The sequence below is a fragment of the Anas platyrhynchos genome, chromosome 3 (assembly GCF_047663525.1).
Source record: "Anas platyrhynchos isolate ZD024472 breed Pekin duck chromosome 3, IASCAAS_PekinDuck_T2T, whole genome shotgun sequence".
Taxonomy (NCBI): Eukaryota; Metazoa; Chordata; class Aves; order Anseriformes; family Anatidae; genus Anas; species Anas platyrhynchos.
Genome location: NC_092589.1, coordinates 62410294 through 62428811, shown reverse-complemented (window position 1 = coordinate 62428811; position 18518 = coordinate 62410294). Strand labels below are relative to the sequence as shown.

Below are 18518 nucleotides of genomic sequence, written 5' to 3'. Positions count from 1 at the left end.
AGAATTTTAAAATACAAGCAGTGAGGGTGAGTCGGAATGGGTTGCCCTGAGCAGCTAGCTGGTGAGAACCCAAATTCTTCAACATCACGTGACAGCACTTTGTGCATACTTTTATGCTCCTCCTGAAGTCATTTTGCGTGGCAAGGTTTTGGTGATGGGGGGCTGCAGGGGAGGCCTCTCTGAGAAGAATCCAGCAGCGGCCCGTGTTAGATAAGGGCCAGTTCCAGATGGCTCCAAAGGGACCCACCACTCGCCAGAGCAGAGCCAATAAGCAACGTTGTTTGTGCCTCTGTGAGAGCAGATTTAAGAAAGGCAAAACAAACAAACAAAAAACTGCAGTTACGCAGCAGCTATGAGTGAGGAGCAAGAACCAGCTCTGCAGCCCCCCAGTCAGTGCAGCAGGAGAGCAGGAGGTGCTGCAGGCAGGCAGCAGCAGTTCCCCTCTGGCCTGTGGAGAGGCCCCTGGTGCAGCAGGCTGTCCTCCTGCAGCCCATGGGTCCCACATGGAGCAGATCTCCACGCTGCAGCCCCCCCATGGGTGGAGGAGCCCCCGGTGGAGCAGATGGATGTGGCCTGGAGGAGGCTGCGGCCCATGGAGAGCCCCCCAAGGAGCAGGCCCCAGGCCGGAGCTGCAGCCCGTGGGGGACCTGTGTCGCTTGGGGGGAGGAGGTGGAAGAGGGTGGATAGGGGGAAGGTGCTGGTTGTTTGTTTTGTTTTGTTTTGTTTTGTTTTGTTTTGTTTTGTTTTTTAGTTTCTCACTTCTGTAACTTGTTAATAACAGGTAATAAATTATAGTAATCTCCCTGTGCTGAGTCTGTTTTCCTGTGATGATAATTGTTGAGTGACCTTCCTGTCCTTATCTCTACCATCGAGTCCTTTTCCATCGTATTTTCTGTCCCTTTCCCTTTGAGGAGTGGGAATGAGAGAGCGCTTGTGGTGGAGCTCGGCTGCCCAACTGGGTAAAACCATCAAAACTCCTTGTAGGAAAATGGACAGAATTGTAGAGCAGGTGGAGTGCCACCAGTGTGCTGTGCCCACATGAATGCTGAGTTCACATTAACACACTGTACAGTGGAGTGGACTTTCAAACTGGATCATATATTTTCTTTAATTATTATATACATATATCTAGTGTGCTATACCAACATTGCAACAGAGTTCAGTGCCAACGAGCACCTCCCCTCTACATATAGATAACACAACAGGTTTGTTGCCTTGCAACTGTTCTAGGAAAACCGTTCTTACAGCTTTGACCTCCAGGGACTGTAATTTCCCTGTGATCGCGACCTTTGCTGTAACAGGAATCTTTCAGATGTGCATACTTCCATCTCGTGGAGAGAAAATATATTGCATGTACCCAACAATCCTAACGTGCCTTTTGGCAGACTTTTTGTGTCTATGATGACATTGAGGGAGGGATCGGTTTATTGTTGCACTCAGTACAAAACCTCTTTAGATTGAGAATTTCTGGGGCTGTTTAAGGGGAGCAGGAGGACTGAGGGGTAGATATAGGGAAGAACATCACCCTGGGGAGAGGGAAACAGGGTGGGCATTATCATTTGTGTGTGTCTGCGTGCTTTCTGGGGTTTGGCCAACACGAAGCGACACGTTCCCACTGATAACACCACTTCTGGCAGAGGAAGGAAGGGAGAGGGCACAGCCAAACGCCCCCAGGAGCTGCTAAAGGGGAACGTCTCAAAGCTGCAGCGGAGAGTTTCAGAGTTTCAAGCCGTCAGTGAAACAACAATTCGGGGTGATCACATAAGCCTTGGAGGCTGGCGGCGTGAGGAGCGGGCAGCGCTGCTCTCACAGCCCCGCGCTCGGCAGCCCAGGGCACGGGGAGCAGCGCAGCCACCCGCCACCCTCTGGTTACTTTTCGTCAGGCACCGCCGCGGGCAGCCCCCGCCCGCGCGCGCGCCGGGGTCCTCGGCCGCTATAAGAGCGCGAGGCGGAAGCCCCGCCCCCTCTTCGGCGTGCGGCTGTCGGCGGCGGCGGGTGAGCGTGAGCGCGGCGCTGGCGGCGGCGGGGCCTGCCGGGCTCCATCCCCGCGGCCGGCCGGGCATCGCGGGCGGGGGGCGCCGGGCGGGGGCTGCGGGGAGGCCGCCGGCACTCACGGCGCCGGTTTGTGTCTGTATTTGCAGCAGGAAGCCGGGCGGGAGCGGCACCCACCGAGAGGGCCATGGCCGAGGAAGGGTGAGCGGGGATGGGGATGGGGCTGGGTGGCGGGCGGGAGGGATGGAGGCCGCGCCGGGCCTGAGCGCCCTGTGCCGCGCTGCTCTGCCTCGGCCGGCTGCTGGGGCTGCTGCACACGCGGGCCCCGGTGTGCTGCCGCCACCGCCTTCCTGCGCTGGGTGTGAGCTCCGGCTGGCAGGGGGCTGTGCGCATGGCTTCCCCCATCTTTGTAAGGGGCGTGTAGGCTGGCTGGCACGTTGCTGGGGTTTCTTGAAATTTATCCCAACTGCTTCTATTTCTTACTTCCTTACTCTAAATTAGTTCTTCTTCGGTTTGCTCTTCTGCTGTAATTTTTTTAATGGTTGGATACTTGCAGGTGAACGGGAAGCTTCTGCTTAAAGGTGTGAAGATTTTGGCATGGACAGAGCAATAATGTCTGTCTTCTGTTTAGCATTACTGCTGGAGGTGTAATGGACGTTAACACCGCCCTCCAAGAAGTGCTGAAGACCGCACTTATCCATGATGGCCTAGCTCGTGGGATTCGTGAAGCAGCTAAAGCCTTGGACAAGTAAGTGTCTAGTATTTCCTCTCTCATCTGTGGCAAATAGGAAAAATAGGTAGGGTATATTTTGAAGAAGTGTTCTAAATAATTACAGTGCTTTTTTAGTCCAGATTTTTGTAGTTGAATGTTTTGGCATAACTGTGCTTTTTTAGTAGTGTTTTTTTTAAATGCCTTTAGCTATGACCTTAAAATAATGAGATAAAACTCAATGACTTGAGGATAAGAAGCACTTAATCTACTAGGTTCTGTATTTCTGCTCTCCCAGGACCATCAAATCTAAATGTAGATTGATTCTGTGAAGATAATGGATTGACTGTATGAAGCTATGGAAATCTGAGGCCTAGTATCTTTGTGTTTTAGGAAATGGTGATCTTCTCAACATTGATAAAAATTTGAATTGGGAGGGTTAATACATATGTCAGACTTACACTGGAAAACTTGATTTAGTTCTTAAAAAAAGATCTTTATTTTTTTCTAGCTTCGCTTTATTCATCGTAGCTGTAAATAATTGCTTTGGGACTATATCAAAATGATATTAAATCTGTCATTCATATGTCAATTGTTGAATACAGTTACAGTTTCTGGTAGCATGAAGTAGGCTGTGCATCTGCATAGGCACAAACTTCCAATAATAGTCTTAATGTTGAAGTAAAGCTACAGTGTTTGAGTGATGACTCCACAAATTGTCGGATACCCCTTCACTCCTCTTATGAGTGATAACAGTGGACTGACAAACCTGTATGCGAAAAGCTCCAAGATAAGGTACTAAATGAGAGAAATGGAACTTACTGGCTGAAAAGTAGTTGGTAAGAGTTCTTTTAAGATGCAAACTTTTGTAACGTGAGTTCAGGGGATGATGTATGTGCGAGGTTTAAGTGTGTTTGTGTGTGATGGTTCTTGCCTGGAAGCTGTTTCTGAAACATTCTGGTGAAGCTTGTTGTGAAGAAGGCTGTAGAGAACATAGGATTTATTTGCTGTGGTCAAATTAAATTAAGCATAGAAGACCTATACAGCTCTCTTTGTTGTCAGGTATCCCTTTGATATTCTTAACATTGTACTGCAGTATACAAAGATCCTAATTAGAATTGGGGCCGTGTCATAACAGCTTCTTTGGACGTAAGTAGAAAAGATTGTTCTGAAGAGCTTATAACAACTTGACATAGCAATTGATTCTTTCCTTGATAATTATAATCCTAATGTTAAATTATTGCAATATGAGGTAAAGAGCAAAAAGCAACTTCTAACTTCGTTGCTTTCTAATAAAGACAGTAGTTGTTTGTGACTCCAGTGTTTTTCCATTCATTAAATCTTTTTCCAGTGATCTAGATTTAACTTAGTGGGGTTTTTAGAAGCTTCTGAAACCGGAATAGAATCTGACAATAAAGCTAACGATGCATAAGTACTGTGTTGTGTTTGAGAAATATGTGCTACAAATTATATCAAAAGTACTTTTAGTATTTCAAAAGAAGTATATCAAAACTAAAAATCGTTACAAATGCATGTGCTGAGTTCTGTTTGTCATGGCTTTAATTACTAAAGAATTGGAAGTTATATTTGTCTGTTCCCTTTTTTTTCAGGCGCCAAGCCCATCTTTGTGTCCTGGCTTCAAATTGTGATGAACCCATGTACGTGAAGCTAGTTGAAGCACTCTGTGCAGAACACCAGATCAACCTGATAAAGGTGAGTGTCCAAAATTCAGACAAGTCTGTAACGGATACTGTGCTAGCAATCTAAGCTACTTCTTTCGTATAAAGAGCTGAACCTTGAAACACTGCTGTTCTGTATATGGCTTATCTGAGCAATTCCTGAAAGGAGCAGTGACTTTTCAGTTCTGTGTGGTTCTTGTGTGAGCAACGCTAAAACCACAGACATAAAAATGGCTAAGGATGTGTATCATGTATCTTATAAAGTTGAAGTGAGCTTTTGTCCTGTATACTGAGATACAGAATTAATCAGTTAGTGGTGATGGAGTGTCGGAAGAGTCTTAAAACATGACTTTGTGTTGAAATTAGAAAACATAGGAGCTGTACAGTGATGAGACTTTGGCTCCCTCTACTGATATTTATGAGGAAAGCAGCCATACGTTACCCAATACTTCTGAGAGTACAGCAGCTTTTCTGTTGAACCCAGTTATGTTAGAAATTGCCAGTTCTAATGTGATGCAATATTTTACACAGGTTGATGACAACAAAAAGCTGGGCGAATGGGTAGGACTCTGCAAGATCGACAGAGAAGGAAAGCCTCGCAAAGTGGTGGGCTGCAGCTGTGTGGTGGTTAAAGTAAGATGATACTTGCTTATTTCTTCTGCAAGTGATCAGTAAATATAAGGATGCTTTTGTGACCTCTTGCCAAGGGGAAAACTAAGAAAAACATACCAGAAGAGAATCTTAAGAGTAAAATCCAGTTAATAATGTCTGCTCAACTTGAAAGTGTTTTGCAGAGCATATTTTTAAAATAATGCTGGTAAAGTAAAGCCACAGTACGAGCCTTAAAGACTTGGTTGTCTTTGAGGTCCCAAGAGATGGCTACATCTTCACCATAAGCAGTAATGACTTATGCATGTATTTACATATTTCTTGTTACTGTTTCACAATCTGATTTTCTTTGGCTTTCATTAAGCAGAAATGAGAAGTCTGCATGCATCTGTACTAATGGTTATGTTTAGATCAAGTAGAATAGTCCTTGAATAACTAAGGGAAAGCAGCTGGTAGATCTGATTTCTTTTGAGATTACTTTTTTGGAAGGGTGTATTTGGAGAGTGCCTTGAGAAACACTGTCAGAGAATCAGTTGTCTTGTTGTCCTTTTAAAAGTAAGATATAAACTCTAGAGTGGATCTGTATGTTAATAATGGGTTGTTCTGTGTTACAGGACTATGGCAAGGAATCTCAGGCCAAAGATGTCATCGAAGAGTACTTCAAGTGCAAGAAATGAAAAATAAACTTTGAGCCTGACAAGAGTGTGTGTGTTTGATGTGTGAGTTTAATGGGTCTGTGGAATAATTATTTGGATTGTAAAGGATAACATGAGATTTAAGGACTTAAAGGTCTTGGAATAGTTCTTAAATATTTTTAACTGCTTCGTAAAAAGATGGTGGGAATCCCTGCAACTCCTCTTCCATGATGATGCCTTTAATATTCATAACATAAAGGTTAGGGAACTTGACGCACCTTGTGATTTGCGTAAGTGCTGACAGATGATTGTGATCTCTGCGTGCACGTGGTCTGACAGTGCTTATGCCTCTGCTTCTGCTTGGGTTCCAGACTAGTGTGTGTGGGGAAGTCTGAAGTACTGCTGCATCTGTGATGAAAATTTGGCTCCCTCTACTGAAATAAGTGAGGAGAACTGCCTTAATTGTTACCCAAATCTTCTGAGATGTTGCAGGAATTCTTTAAATACGTTGTTTGTGGTTTTTTTTCAGGAGACTAACTTGGCACTAGGTGTATTTTCCTTCCCTCTATTTTGAAGTAAATAGTGGGTGGAATTACTTTTGTGTTAGTAGGATTGCCATGCACTTGCAAGTGTGCAGGAGTTCTTGGCAGTCAGGGTAGCCAAATTTTTCAGATCACTGCTCAAAGAAGGCAGTGCTTAACTGTGACTTGTCCAGTGTCTTGGTCTCACTGACAGTGGTAAGGTACAGAACTCATTTGTCAGTTTTCCATTTTTGGAAATGAGGCAGGATTGGAACAGGTTTAATATCACCTCTCTCCTGCAAGTTTTGGATGTCTTGCATTTTCTGCAAAGAGCAGCTTTTAAGTGGGCTCAAGGATTTGCACCGTTACACTGGTGAGTAGGGCATGAGTATAGTGACAGTGTGGGGCTGGGCACCTGTACAAGTGAGGAGGCTGGAATGCATGTCTACCTCTTAGGCTCTTGAACTTAAATTTTCATTATCGCTTGTAGCCCCTTTTACTTCTTATCCCCAGCTATTTGTGTAGTGAAGAGGCAGGCATCTAGATGCTGGGCTCAGCAAGTGTATTCACTTTACTGCAGCTCTCACTAAAGGTTTATCTTATGTGGTGCTTTGCTATTTTTTTGCAATGACACTCTTGGACAACATCCCAGTAGCTAGATTTGGGTGAGCTGATTTCTGAGAGGTTTTTGTTGTAGCCTTTCAAGTTTTCTTACATGTTCCAAGACTGGTTAAAAGCAAGAAGCATGTTTATCGCTTAACTTATGTACCTTAACTCTGGTCTGCAGCTTCACAGTAACGGTGTTAAATGCAACTTCATGACACTTTCATGCATGTCAATCATGTTGCAAGTAGAGGTACACATTGGGTAAATTGGTAACAAGTTACAGTTGGTATCAACAAGTGTATGATTACCAATTCTGTTTTGTTTTGCATATAATAGAAACTAAATTCTGTTGCAGGTAAGAGCCTTGGTTGCAGATCTCATTGGATCACTAAAGGCTTCTAAATAGTGTAACTTGTATGAATATGCCTTTTTAAATAGAGTTTAAAGACTGCAAAACTTTGTCAGTTTAGTTTGGCTAATAAGCCTTGAGTATATCACTTGTATATAGGCACATACCAAAGTAGACTTCCTTTGCCCTGTTCTAAGGGACTGCATCTTCCATGGATTTGGGTTTTTCTGAAAATGCGTAAAATACTTACGCATCTTTGTCCTTGGCATTTTTATAATGTTCCCTGCTACATGCTAGAGAAAACTATATGAAACATTACTGCTGGCGGCAGTCCAGTTATATTTATGGTTTGCTTTGCCTTGGTCCTGTGCTCAATCATAGCTAAATCTACAGTGGGATTTGGGATCCCAAACTAGAGCTTGGTACCTGGGTTCAATGGCCTGTGTACTGCAGAGATTGAAAGCTGTTGATGCTTCTGTACCAGAATATATATAGGAATAGTAAGTCCTGCCCAGTCCTTGTATCTTTGGACTGGGAGCAACTAATGTGCAATCCAGTAAGCTCCCCTGGGGCAGTGGGTGAGGATTCATCAAGATAAAATCCATGGACTCGTGTGCTCAAATCTGAGAAGTCTTTGAGCCTGTGCAAGCTAACTGAACACTTCCAGATGTTTGTGTTTTGGCTAAAACAATTTTTTTAACAACAATTTTAACATGACAGGAGAATGAAGGGGAGCGATACCTGATTGAGATAGACTTTGCCCTAGACTACAAAGGGAGTTTAAACAAGTCATGTAGAAATATTTACCTTCTGCACATACACGATCACGTGAGGTTCCTCTACCCTGCTTAAAGATTTGGAGCTTTTTGGTAGAATTGTGGTTGTTTTAGCATGGGCAAATGATGTTAGGATTTATCTTATGCCATCCTAAGTGAAACAAATTCACTGGAGGCCAACTCAACATTAAATTTCTGTTTGTACAACTTAAAAATTGGTGGGATCTTTCAGTGTGAAGCACATGTCCCATCCAAAGCTTTGGTGTGGATTGGTACTATTTGCATTTGGAGGAGAAAAATGCAAGGATAACACTGAGAAGAAAGATGAAGTGCCCAGATGAATTGTAATGCTGAAGTGATTGATCTTGAAGAACTCTGAGATAAGTTAAAGCTGATAACCTTTTCCTTTAATGAAATTACATAGAAGTTGTCTGAATGTTAATTACCTTCATACACTCAGGATGTGGTAGTCTGTTGTGTAATACCTCAAGTTTTTCCCATTTGTGCTTCCGCTAACATCTCATGGAGAAAAATAATTCAAAGTATGTGTTCACTGCTAGATGGCAGTATCATCACTCGATGTTCTGTCTGGCTATTATAAAAACATCCAAGTGGTAGTGCATTTCAGGAACAAAACCCTAGTCAGAGTTAAGGCCTACATCTAGAAGATCATCTGTCCACAAGGATGGGTAACGTGCAGCAACGTGGGATTTCTTAACTTGGGTTGTATTTGTGTAGGAAGAAGCTAGGAAAGCTTTGAAGAAACTTCACTGAAGGTGTGAAGTACAGACACCTAGGTAGTATTAGCAACATCCTCTGGGGGATTCAAAATAAAAATATCTTATGACTGGGAAAGCTCATTTTGTCTTGGAGCCATGTCAAGCTGGTCAGTACTGGTTTTGTGTCCTGTACATGCCTCTTAGTCTTAGATAAACTTGAGCATCTGGATACTCACCCATCTCATGCCCTGCATTTGCACAGCTCCTGCTGTGATGAAGTTGTGGGTTTGGCTGCGGTTCTTGTTGGGGAGCCAATTCCATTTGCCATCTGTACTTTCCCATGGCAATGCCCCTGCTTTACTATATCAGTCCCATACAGTCAGGCATAATGGTAGTGATCTGCTGCTGCATGCACGTTTGGTTAGGGGGGAAGTAGGTGTCCTTGTAATGTAGTGGGAACCCGAGTGCTCACTGGGAGGGATTTGTTACCAGGACAACTCATTCACAGCAGGAGCTCCCAGTGTAATATGCTGCTGAGTTTTACACAAAATGTCATGGAGATACGAAAGATGGATGGATGGACACGGCTTGTCAGCAGCAAGTCACTGTGCTGTGCACCCATATCTGAGAGCTCCACCCTTTCCTTTGGACAGCATTCTGCCTGCTCTGCCAAGGGAAAAGTACATATGCCAATCTTATATAATGCTGAAAGTATGTTATGGCTGGGGAGCATTAATCCCACACACAGAAAAATGTATTTGGTATTAAAACACACTGTCCTTAATGCTTTCTGTTACACACAAGTGCAAAACACATTTTCTGTTTAATGTTGCTGATTTAGAATTGCTTACACCATCTTGGTTCTGTTGTACTGTAGGACTTATCCCAGCTGTCTGCCCCTGCCCCCTTTGCGTCTGCTGTGCTAAGGTTGGTGCAGACAATGTGCTTTGCATTCTGAAGGCCTTACCAAGATCTCCCATCCAGTGCTGAAAAGGATCTCTGAGCATATATCTATTGGTCAGTTTTGCCCTCTACACTGGATCTGATGTGTTTGGGGTTTGAAACCTCAGGAGGATTTTTAACTTTGTGTTTGGCCATTGAACCGGATACTGGGTGGTAGACAAGCACAGTGCTGTGGCTTGATTTACATAGCCTGAAGGAAAACGAGAGATGGCAAATTTTCTCAAAGGTTATAGGCAATTAGTTTTAGACAGTTAAGTAAAGACGGTTCATTTTAGACTTTTTTTTTCCCCAGGCATTGGTCAGCAAGCAAATGTTTATTTTTAGGATCTTATAACCCAATTGAACACATGATGTAATTAGTATGCCATCGTATGTAACAATCCTACAGAGTCGTTTTCTCATGCATTGGCATTATTTTTGAATGAAGGTCCACCAGTGGAATATCCTAAATCCGTGTTGATTGCTTCACGTAGCTAGCTGCTGGAATCAATAATTCCATAATTCTATGGAAGTAAAACATGACCTTTGAACTTTCCGGCATTGGTAACTCTCCTTCCTCCTTTCAATCCCCAATTATATGAACTGGTGATATATATTATATGAACTGGTGAGAACTAATTTGAGAGTAACCTTGACTTGCAGGAGCATTTATTTCCCCTGCTCTTCCAGTTCAAAAGCAGCTATGGAGACTTTATAGTATTTAAGCAAAAGTATTTAAAGTATTTTCACTGGGACTTGTGCCACCAGTACAGTATTACATAAAATGGGGATGTTTTATATAAGGAAAATAATCACATTTTCCTAAAATTTACAAATTGATATAATTTTATTTGTACATGATTGGTTTATTAAAAAGAAATCCTGATATTTCATATTGCTGAAAGATTACTAGGTACAAAGCAGAGTTATACAAAAATAAGTGGAGCAAAATATTTTCCACAAGTGGAAAATATTTATTTACAAATCAACCTAGATTTTGTCTTGCTTAAGTGATTGGAAGTTATTTTTAAACTCTTATTAGTTTTCTAGCTCAGTAAATAGCAGGACTCTGTTCATCTTTGCTGTAGCCTTATTGAAATCATCATCATAAGTTTTACTGTTTGAAGCACAACAGTAGACTACTTTATACCTTAATACTCTTGTAAAAATACCAATGAATAGGTGGTCAGATATTCTTTTCTAACAGCAATGAAATAATAGGCATTTAGGCCAGTGTCTGGTATGCGAAGTTCCTGCCCTGTAAAATTTTACAATCAAGTTATGAAACTGAAAAAATATATTTTATGCTGACATACAGACAAATGTTTATTAAAGCAAATTTCCTGATTTTTTTGCTCTAAAAAGTTATAATTCCAGTACGCTTCAATTTTTTCCTTTTTTTTTTTTTTTCATTCCCTAGTCAAATGGTTCTAAGATACTTTCCACAGTGAAAGACTTCAAATTCTTGGTAAAAAAAAAAAAAAAAAAAAAAAAAAAAAAAAGCTTTGTATTTTGAGGGCAGAGTTGAAAAAAGCCATGCCCCCTAAGTAACCTTTTATATTGATTGTACTGTTAGCAGCCAGTGTGTTGGATAACATAATGCAGATACTTAGGACAGGTTTAGGAAGGCAAATGGGGAAAAATACTGAAATGTTTCTAATTTTAAGAGTATGTGTTTAAGCGAACGGAGGTCATGTGCTGTAGAACTCATCCACAACAAATGAAACACCCTCAGATACCACATATGAAAGGTGTTTGTATATCAATATAAGATATGGTAAATATATATATAAAAACACGTATTTTTTTCCTTCCATCGACTTGAGTGGACAATATTCAAGTAACACTCTTCAGCATTGCTTCTTTCAGGGTAGAAAAATATAATGTTTGTCAGCACACGTATAAGATACTTTCATGTGCATGGAATTTAGCAAGCTGCTATACTTCTTAATACATATAAATTCAATTCCCACTTCTGCAGTGACTGACTTTTACCCTTCAATTTCACATGTATGTTTTATATCCAAATCAAAATCTCAGATTAATCTGACTCTTTCCTCATGACTACCTAGCCATCTGTTTCAAACTCATCATGACCTCTTTTAATATTTCCTCTTAAGACTAGCCTGTCTTGATCCTTTTCTGATCATTGCAAACAGTAGTGTCATTTTTTCTGGTCTTCAAGCCTATGGGATGCCATCTGTATTTCAGTTTTGCCATAATTCTTCACATTCCTGACTCCTTGTTTGCAGTTTAACATACAGTTTCTCTCATCACCTTGGAGCAATCTCCCCATCTTTGTGTATCTCCAGGTGGGCTTTCTTGATGTGAGCTATGGCATGAACCCGTTCCTGTGATGCATAAGGTGCTCATCTTGCATTTCTCAGGGCCTTTTCTAATACAGGCTTACTTCATTTATTTGTTGCTTAGACTGCAAAGCAATTGTTGGAATGCTGTTCAATAAAGTGTCAATAAGTAAATAATTTTTTTGAATATGCTCAGCATCACATTTGTGACAAGCTTCTTTTAAGTGCGTGCAAGGTTACTTTGCTCTTCTTTCCCAGGTCTTCACAAAAGGTTTCTGTTTTCATGATGTCTACATAGAAGGATGACAAGGGCTAAACCTCTTCAGAAATGGGGAGTACTAACTAAAGGATTCATATTCTTCGGTGAATTGGTCTGCCTCAATCTGTTCTCCCAGGCTACTTAAGGATAGAGATGGATTTGTTAACTGCTTGTGTAGCGACTCAAAAAGGATTCGTATACAATCACGGAGGAATTTTGCACTGGGGGGATGTATCCTGAGCAGGTATGTTTCTGTTGGGAATATCCAGGCCCAATCGTTCCTCTTCTCTTCTCTGGCATGTACTCCCTGCTTCCATGAGGGAAGGTGCACCTTCCCACTTACAGTTTAGGATCCCATGTTCCCCAGAATGCCAGCATCTGCAGGCAGGCTGTTCACAACCTGTAGCCTCTTCACAAGGCACCTTTTGGAGAGGAGGCAACAGCACACTGGTAATAGCTGTTCTTTCAGAGTAGCACAGACATATAGACAAAAGCAGTATTTCTTTCAGCTCCACTTATCTGTATATATCTCTATTAAAAAAAAAAAAAAAAGTCCTGGATGGCCATGCATACTGCAACAACTGAAAACAATTCCTCATAGCAAATTCATAAGAAGGCTGAAGCAATATGAAGGAACATCTTGTTCTGAAGTGAGTTGGAAAATATTTCCTTTTCAGCTTGTGATTACATGCTAGTTGCACAATTCCGATCTCTTTTGTTGCTATTAGTTCATTGCATCAGTTACATTTGCACTAGCTAATGCATCTGTCCTGGGAACCTTAAATGTTTTTATCTTTTGAACTAATAAAACCTGGGCAACAGAGTGTAGAGTATGTCACATTATCCTGATTGTGCTATAATTTTTAGTTAAGAGAAATTATCTCTGAATCCCAGTAACAGTTTGGGCCTAATGTTATTGTTTGAAGCTGCCAAAAATGTGCAAGTTTGTTTTTAAATGGAGCATCTAATTGAGATTTGGATTTAGATCAGCAGTCTGAACAACTGTCACCCCTTACTTTCCAGTTTTCAGCTGGTGGTAGCAAAAGGGGGTAAAAGTCTCTCAACTAGTAAGCAAACTAGTCCTCCACAGGCTGCTTTATATGTATATATAATTAATAAAAAATAAAAAAGCCACCTATGGTTTTGTGGTTAAAAGTGGTGATGTAGATTTGACCTCTGACATTGAGCTCCTATGCAGAGGTAGGCAAATCACTTGGAAATGTTCACAAAGGGTGATGCGTGTTTATTTTCTGTGTGCCCCAGCTTGCCTGAGCCTTGCTCTATAGAACTGCCATACATTCACAACCACTTAAGCCTTGCTTTAAGCATAGGAAGTTACTTTATTTCTGAAAAATAAAGCATACAGGAGTCTCAGATGATTGAATCTGAAGGCAGTTTGACCCATCAGTTACTGTGGTACTGCAGCAAGCCCATGTACGCATGGTGCCCCCACGACCAATTTGGGCATATTTAACACAGACAGCATCAGTTGGGTTGCCGTTTTTTTCATTATTCTTGTAAATGGTCGCCTCTGTGTGTTTAACCTAGCACTGTTTTGGAGCCGCAGCCTGTGGGGCGCAGAGGGCGAAGGCCCCGCTCGCGGCCTTCCCGCCATGGCGGCGCGGCGCTGCCCGGCTGCGCCACAAGATGGCGGCAGCGCTGCGGCCATGGGGCGGCCGCGGCCCGGAGAGTTATAGGAGCAGGTGCTGCCGTGATCCCGGCGAGCCGGCTACATCGGAAACAAATGGGGGGCTGAAACTCTTTAATGCCTTTGAATGCTGTCGATTTTTATGCATATTTTCCAGCGTTGTAGCCTTGTAAAATCCAAATGAGTCAGATGTTTCGACTTTTACGGCGTGTAGAAATGTGTTTGCATAAACCAAAGGGCTTTGTTGTACAGCTGTGGCTCTAATCTGTTTTTCTCGGAGCTATAACGCAGAGAGCGAGCGGTATTGTCTGCTTGCTTGCTTTCACAGAGACATCTTATTTAATGAATTAGCCAGAAAATTTGCGGAAGTTTTGGGGATATGTTTGAGTAGTCAACTGTTTAGAAAATTGCTTTGTACATTGGCGAGCTAAGTAGCGCTGTATGGGCCTAGAAAACACCAGTGTCAAACGAAGCATTTAACTGATTACACAGATTTAAGAGCCAGGATAGGTGAAAGCATTGTTTTTTTTTTCCCCTGCTCCCTCAAGTGTCTGATGTATTACAGCGTTCAAAGCGTTTCAGTATGCTTATATTGTATTCACACATATGCAATGTATTTGAAACATTCCTACCAAGGAGATTGTGGTAAAAACTGTAACATGCAGCTTGCTGGGTTTCATTGTAAAGTAATATAATCTCCACATGTGCGAAGGCCAATGCAATATTTTATTTTTTGCTTACCCCAGGGAATGTGATATTAAATTTATCAGCTGAAGTACTTGAATGAGAACTCATAAATATTTTTTGAGGTGCATCAGTGGTGTACGTGGGGAGGGAGAAGACATGCGGCATTGGGTGAGGAGGAAGTAGTTCATACTTCTCATTCTCTGCTGTCACATAACAGCTATGCGTTGGCCTTCATATGGAGTACTGGTAAATTTTCTCAGTGATTGAAAACAAGTTTTAAATTGGGGAGAATTTGTTAGTCACTGATTTTTACTGATAATTGAGATGTTCACAGTGCATACAGTGCTCTGGCTGTCTTGGAAGTAGAGGGGAGAGCTACTCAAAAAAGAGGTGTCATTCTGAAAACATTTCAGAAGTATGGGGGAGACTGTTGAACTGTTCTTTTTATCCAATGCACTGTAATTGTAGACAACCTAGTTGAGTGTAGTACTGTAAATCTAGGAGTCTGTGAACTCCATTAATGGAGTTATCTTCCAGGGCTTAAGCATGTATCTCTGCATAGTATTATCCCATGTTGTGTTAGTCTAGTCACTTGTCTGGACTTAATTTGGGTGTCTCCAAAACAACTTTGTGGTTATTTAGAATAATCCAAGCCATGCTGAGTTAGCAGCTCTTTTGTCATCATTGGCTCAATGTTCAGCTGCAGCCAAAATTACCCATATCAGGAGGGTACTGAGAACACAACCAAAGACATTGTTTTGCCACTGTAGAAAATCTTTGTACACCCACATCTTGAGTGCTGCATGTAGTTGATCTCCACACTTTGAGAAGAGTGTAATAAAGACATGAGGAAAAAAAAAAAAGAAAAAGAAGCAACTATGGATAGGGACATCTAAAGTTATTAAGGGGATGTGACAGCAGGCATATGCTCTCACTTCAGTTTGGAGAGTAAGGTTGAACAGGGTTGGGGTTGATTTACTAAATCAAGAAGGCAGTGCAGAAGATGAGTGCTAAACTTATGTACCAGGTCATATACCATTTTGGGGATGTAAATTGAAAGTGATAGGAGACAGTTTAAAATGGGTTTTTAAAAAGTGTCTTTCTTCAAAGCATTTGGTAAACTTGTGCAACTTACTGTTGCAAGAAATTATGAAGTCAACACATATCAAGAAATTCAAAATGTATTAGACAAATTAACAGATAAAAGGTGCAAATCAGATACTTTTGGGAATAGGTAGGGATGTTACTTATGATGTCCCTAATCTAACAGCAGGAGGAGTATGAAGATTAGACCTCAGATAGTCTTGTTCTGTCTGCTCTCCCTGAGCAACTTCTGAAACAACCACTGTGTGAGACAAAACGGGGCGAGTGGATCATTGGCCTCATCCTGTGGGGCATTCCTGATAGGAAAGGATATGGCAGACATGCTCCTAGGAATACTAAAAAAAAAACAGATAGGTGCCAAAGTCTCTTGCTCCACCATCACAGCCATTAAAGGTTACAAAAAGATTTAATAGCACTTCCAGAGAACAAGCAAAGAGGGGTGGCTACTTCAGTCCTCTGGAAGTCAAGAAGTTTGGGTGGCTAGAATGTTTTTACTAGACTTTTTCAGGAACCTGCTTCATTAGCATCTGGCTCAAAAATGAAGACTAACAGGGGCTGTAGGTTTTTCAGGGTAGTAGTCACTGAAGTGAAGGAAGCAGCAAGCACTTTTACTGTTACTTTGAGAAGACTAGAACTGAGAATGTACCTGATCCAGTTTACTTTCTACATGTTTGTAGGTGATCAGATTAAAATGCTTTTAAGCTTTTTGACCGCTGAGGTTGCTCAGGTCTTGCAGTGGACTTTGCCATCTTGGGAATTACATAACTGTGATGCACTTCACTTGGAACCAGTTGTCAATCCAGCTCAGAAACTGATGTTGCTGCAGGGTTGAATTTGGCACATGCTGTCTGTTGCCCTGCAAGAATATTGCCTTTGTGCACCAGGACGGGTTGCTTCCAAAAGGAGCTTTAAGTCATTTCTGCTGCTGCTCTATAGGATCTCTAATGACCCAGGCCTGCCTATATTAGACAGGCTCATCTCTCCCCACAGTATTTCAGCCATCAGAAAAGGTGAGCTGGCACTTTTTTGGTGTAATAGTGAGGGAGCTCTTGGCACTTCAGAAGGCATTTCTCCCTTTGATCTAAAATAGCCCATGCACATTGACTTAGCTGGCATACTGCAAAGTTCACCCGTTCTCTTAGGTTTTTCTGAGAGGAACAGAATTTTGAAGGTGGTGAAAGGGTGAGTGGGGGCAAAGATTTATTTGTTTTTTTCTTTTCACTTAGCTGTTGTTGGCTTGCGATCTAAGGAGTGAAGTTAAATTTGTAATTTGTAAGGACTGTATTTTGAAATATTTGCCAGTTGCTTCAGATAATAAAATAGGGATTTTTGCCCAGAGGAGGAGAAATGAAAATAAATAAATATGGATCCTTTTCACCTAATTTACGATCTGCAAATATGGTTCCTCCTCAACCTGCATGATTAACTCTCTTCAGTCAAGAGTGACCATCTTGATTACATCTTCTAACAATAAAAAGCCATGAAAACATTTTTTTTTTTCAGAAGAGAAAAGAAATCCAACAATATCAGATGATTACAGTGTAGATTGTTTTGCCATTTGTACTGTGTTTTTAATGATTTTACAGCCAAAATATTAATTATAATACTTCACCTTTCACATCACTGTCAAATTTGGTAGACATTTTAATGGAAATTGCCCTTACCCATACCAACTGTGAACACAGTAAAGCTGGTAAGCTGTTTTGTATGGGCAGCCTATAATCTGATACTACTTACTCCAACAGATGCTGGTTATGTTATAGCTGCTTTGTTTTTTGACCATGTGGATGTATCAGGAAGGATTACAAAGATTTGTTTGTTTAAAATGTTGAATTTGATTAACATTTTTGAAGCCCAGTATTCTTCTTTTAGAAATACTTTATGGTTTAAGTGCTTGTGGAAGACTGCTAACTCCCAAAGGAAAGGGTGCAGCAGTTCTGTGTTAAGGTCTCTGTTCAAACTTATTATCCCAGCCTCAGCAATGTGTTTTCACTAAGCGACGAGCATGATAAGCTGAAGAAGAGGGTGTGTAGTTTAGGCATTTGGCAGTGCTTCCGCTGGAGCTGCTGTGCTGGGGTAGTGGTGGAGGTTCATGAAGTGAGGTGTTCTTTCGAGTCTATCATGTCTCAGCTACTTTACAATCTCTGGAGGGTCCCAGGCAGAGTTTCTATGAGCTGTGCCTTGGTGTTCACCAGATAGTACATGTGCTGCAGATGTTTTAGGCTGATCACCTGAAGTTTGTGATAACTACAACACGTGGTACATTTTGGATGATCTCAATAGTAAGTCTAGTATCTTATTTCTGAGGCATTTTTGTTGCATGAAGCAATAAATTCAATTCTGTCATCATTAGGCAGGTGTTTATATGTACTGCAAGACTTTAATCTCTCTCCAGGGAACAAAATACTTTAGGGGCCCATTCTACTACTTGGCGTTTGCTTTCCATCTCTGGCATGTTTCTGTTTCTCTCCATGCCAGGAGAGCAAGCATGGTTTAATAGTTACGATGCTGGCCTTGGATTGTTTCCCAGTTCTGCCAGTGATTACTGTGAAACCTAGAGCAAATCTGTCCATCAGCTCACCAACCTCAGACTGGAGGTAACATGGCTTTTTTTTTTTTTTTTTTTTTTCCTGCTGAGTGCTACATCTGCCTAGCCTGGAAGCTCTTCAGGTCATAGGCTGTTTCATGATAAGTATATGTGTCATGGATCCTTGTCCTGGATAGGCCTCTACACAAAGCCACAGTCTCTCAGTAACAATGGAAGAGAAGTTTAACCTGGGGAATACTTGGTGAAGAGTCCCCCAAAATACAAATGACTTATTGGTATTCTGTATTTTGATGGTCATGTGATGTGCCACCTAGAGATAGATTTTTGTGGTGTGACTGCTGTAATATTTGGGCTTGGAGACTGTCAGTGTGTGCTGACATTCTTTTCCTAAAACAGCTTTATGCAGGTGGTGAGTTGATTTGTAACTGG

At 41.6% G+C, this 18518-nt stretch overlaps 1 protein-coding gene and 4 non-coding genes across 7 annotated transcripts; all 5 read left to right on the top strand.

Moving 5' to 3' along the window:
* Nucleotides 1-1890: 1890 nt before the first annotated feature.
* Nucleotides 1891-5691, top strand: RPS12 (ribosomal protein S12). Of its 3 annotated transcripts, XM_027454499.3 has the most exons (6): nt 1891-1995; nt 2142-2193; nt 2624-2740; nt 4312-4414; nt 4912-5013; nt 5604-5691. In XM_027454499.3, the coding sequence occupies exons 2-6, from the start codon at nt 2180-2182 to the stop codon at nt 5664-5666; spliced, it is 399 nt and encodes a 132-aa protein (XP_027310300.1). In that variant the 5' UTR covers nt 1891-1995; nt 2142-2179; the 3' UTR covers nt 5667-5691. The 3 variants fall into 3 exon arrangements, with proteins under 3 accessions (XP_027310300.1, XP_071892096.1, XP_027310301.1); XM_072035995.1 differs by lacking the exon at nt 2142-2193 and having other exon boundaries at nt 1970-1995; XM_027454500.3 differs by lacking the exon at nt 1891-1995 and having other exon boundaries at nt 2136-2193; nt 2549-2740.
* On the top strand, nt 3396-3470 carry LOC113843390 (small nucleolar RNA SNORD101). Its single transcript, XR_003496672.1, has one exon. It is a non-coding gene; the product is annotated as a small nucleolar RNA SNORD101 (small nucleolar RNA).
* On the top strand, nt 4758-4844 carry LOC113843402 (small nucleolar RNA SNORD100). The gene has a single exon (XR_003496684.1). It is a non-coding gene; the product is annotated as a small nucleolar RNA SNORD100 (small nucleolar RNA).
* On the top strand, nt 5132-5267 carry LOC113843401 (small nucleolar RNA SNORA33). Its single transcript, XR_003496683.1, has one exon. It is a non-coding gene; the product is annotated as a small nucleolar RNA SNORA33 (small nucleolar RNA).
* Nucleotides 5692-6027: 336 nt separating the features above from the next.
* LOC113843403 (small nucleolar RNA SNORD100) lies at nt 6028-6112 on the top strand. Its single transcript, XR_003496685.1, has one exon. It is a non-coding gene; the product is annotated as a small nucleolar RNA SNORD100 (small nucleolar RNA).
* The last annotated feature ends 12406 nt before the right edge of the window (nt 6113-18518 follow it).

Bases quoted from the DNA above. Each gene is read 5' to 3' on its own strand.
- RPS12 (XM_027454499.3), top strand. The intron at 2,741-4,311 runs GTAAGTGTCTAG...CTTTTTTTTCAG, and splicing joins GCAGCTAAAGCCTTGGACAA to GCGCCAAGCCCATCTTTGTG. The intron at 4,415-4,911 runs GTGAGTGTCCAA...TATTTTACACAG, and splicing joins ACCAGATCAACCTGATAAAG to GTTGATGACAACAAAAAGCT.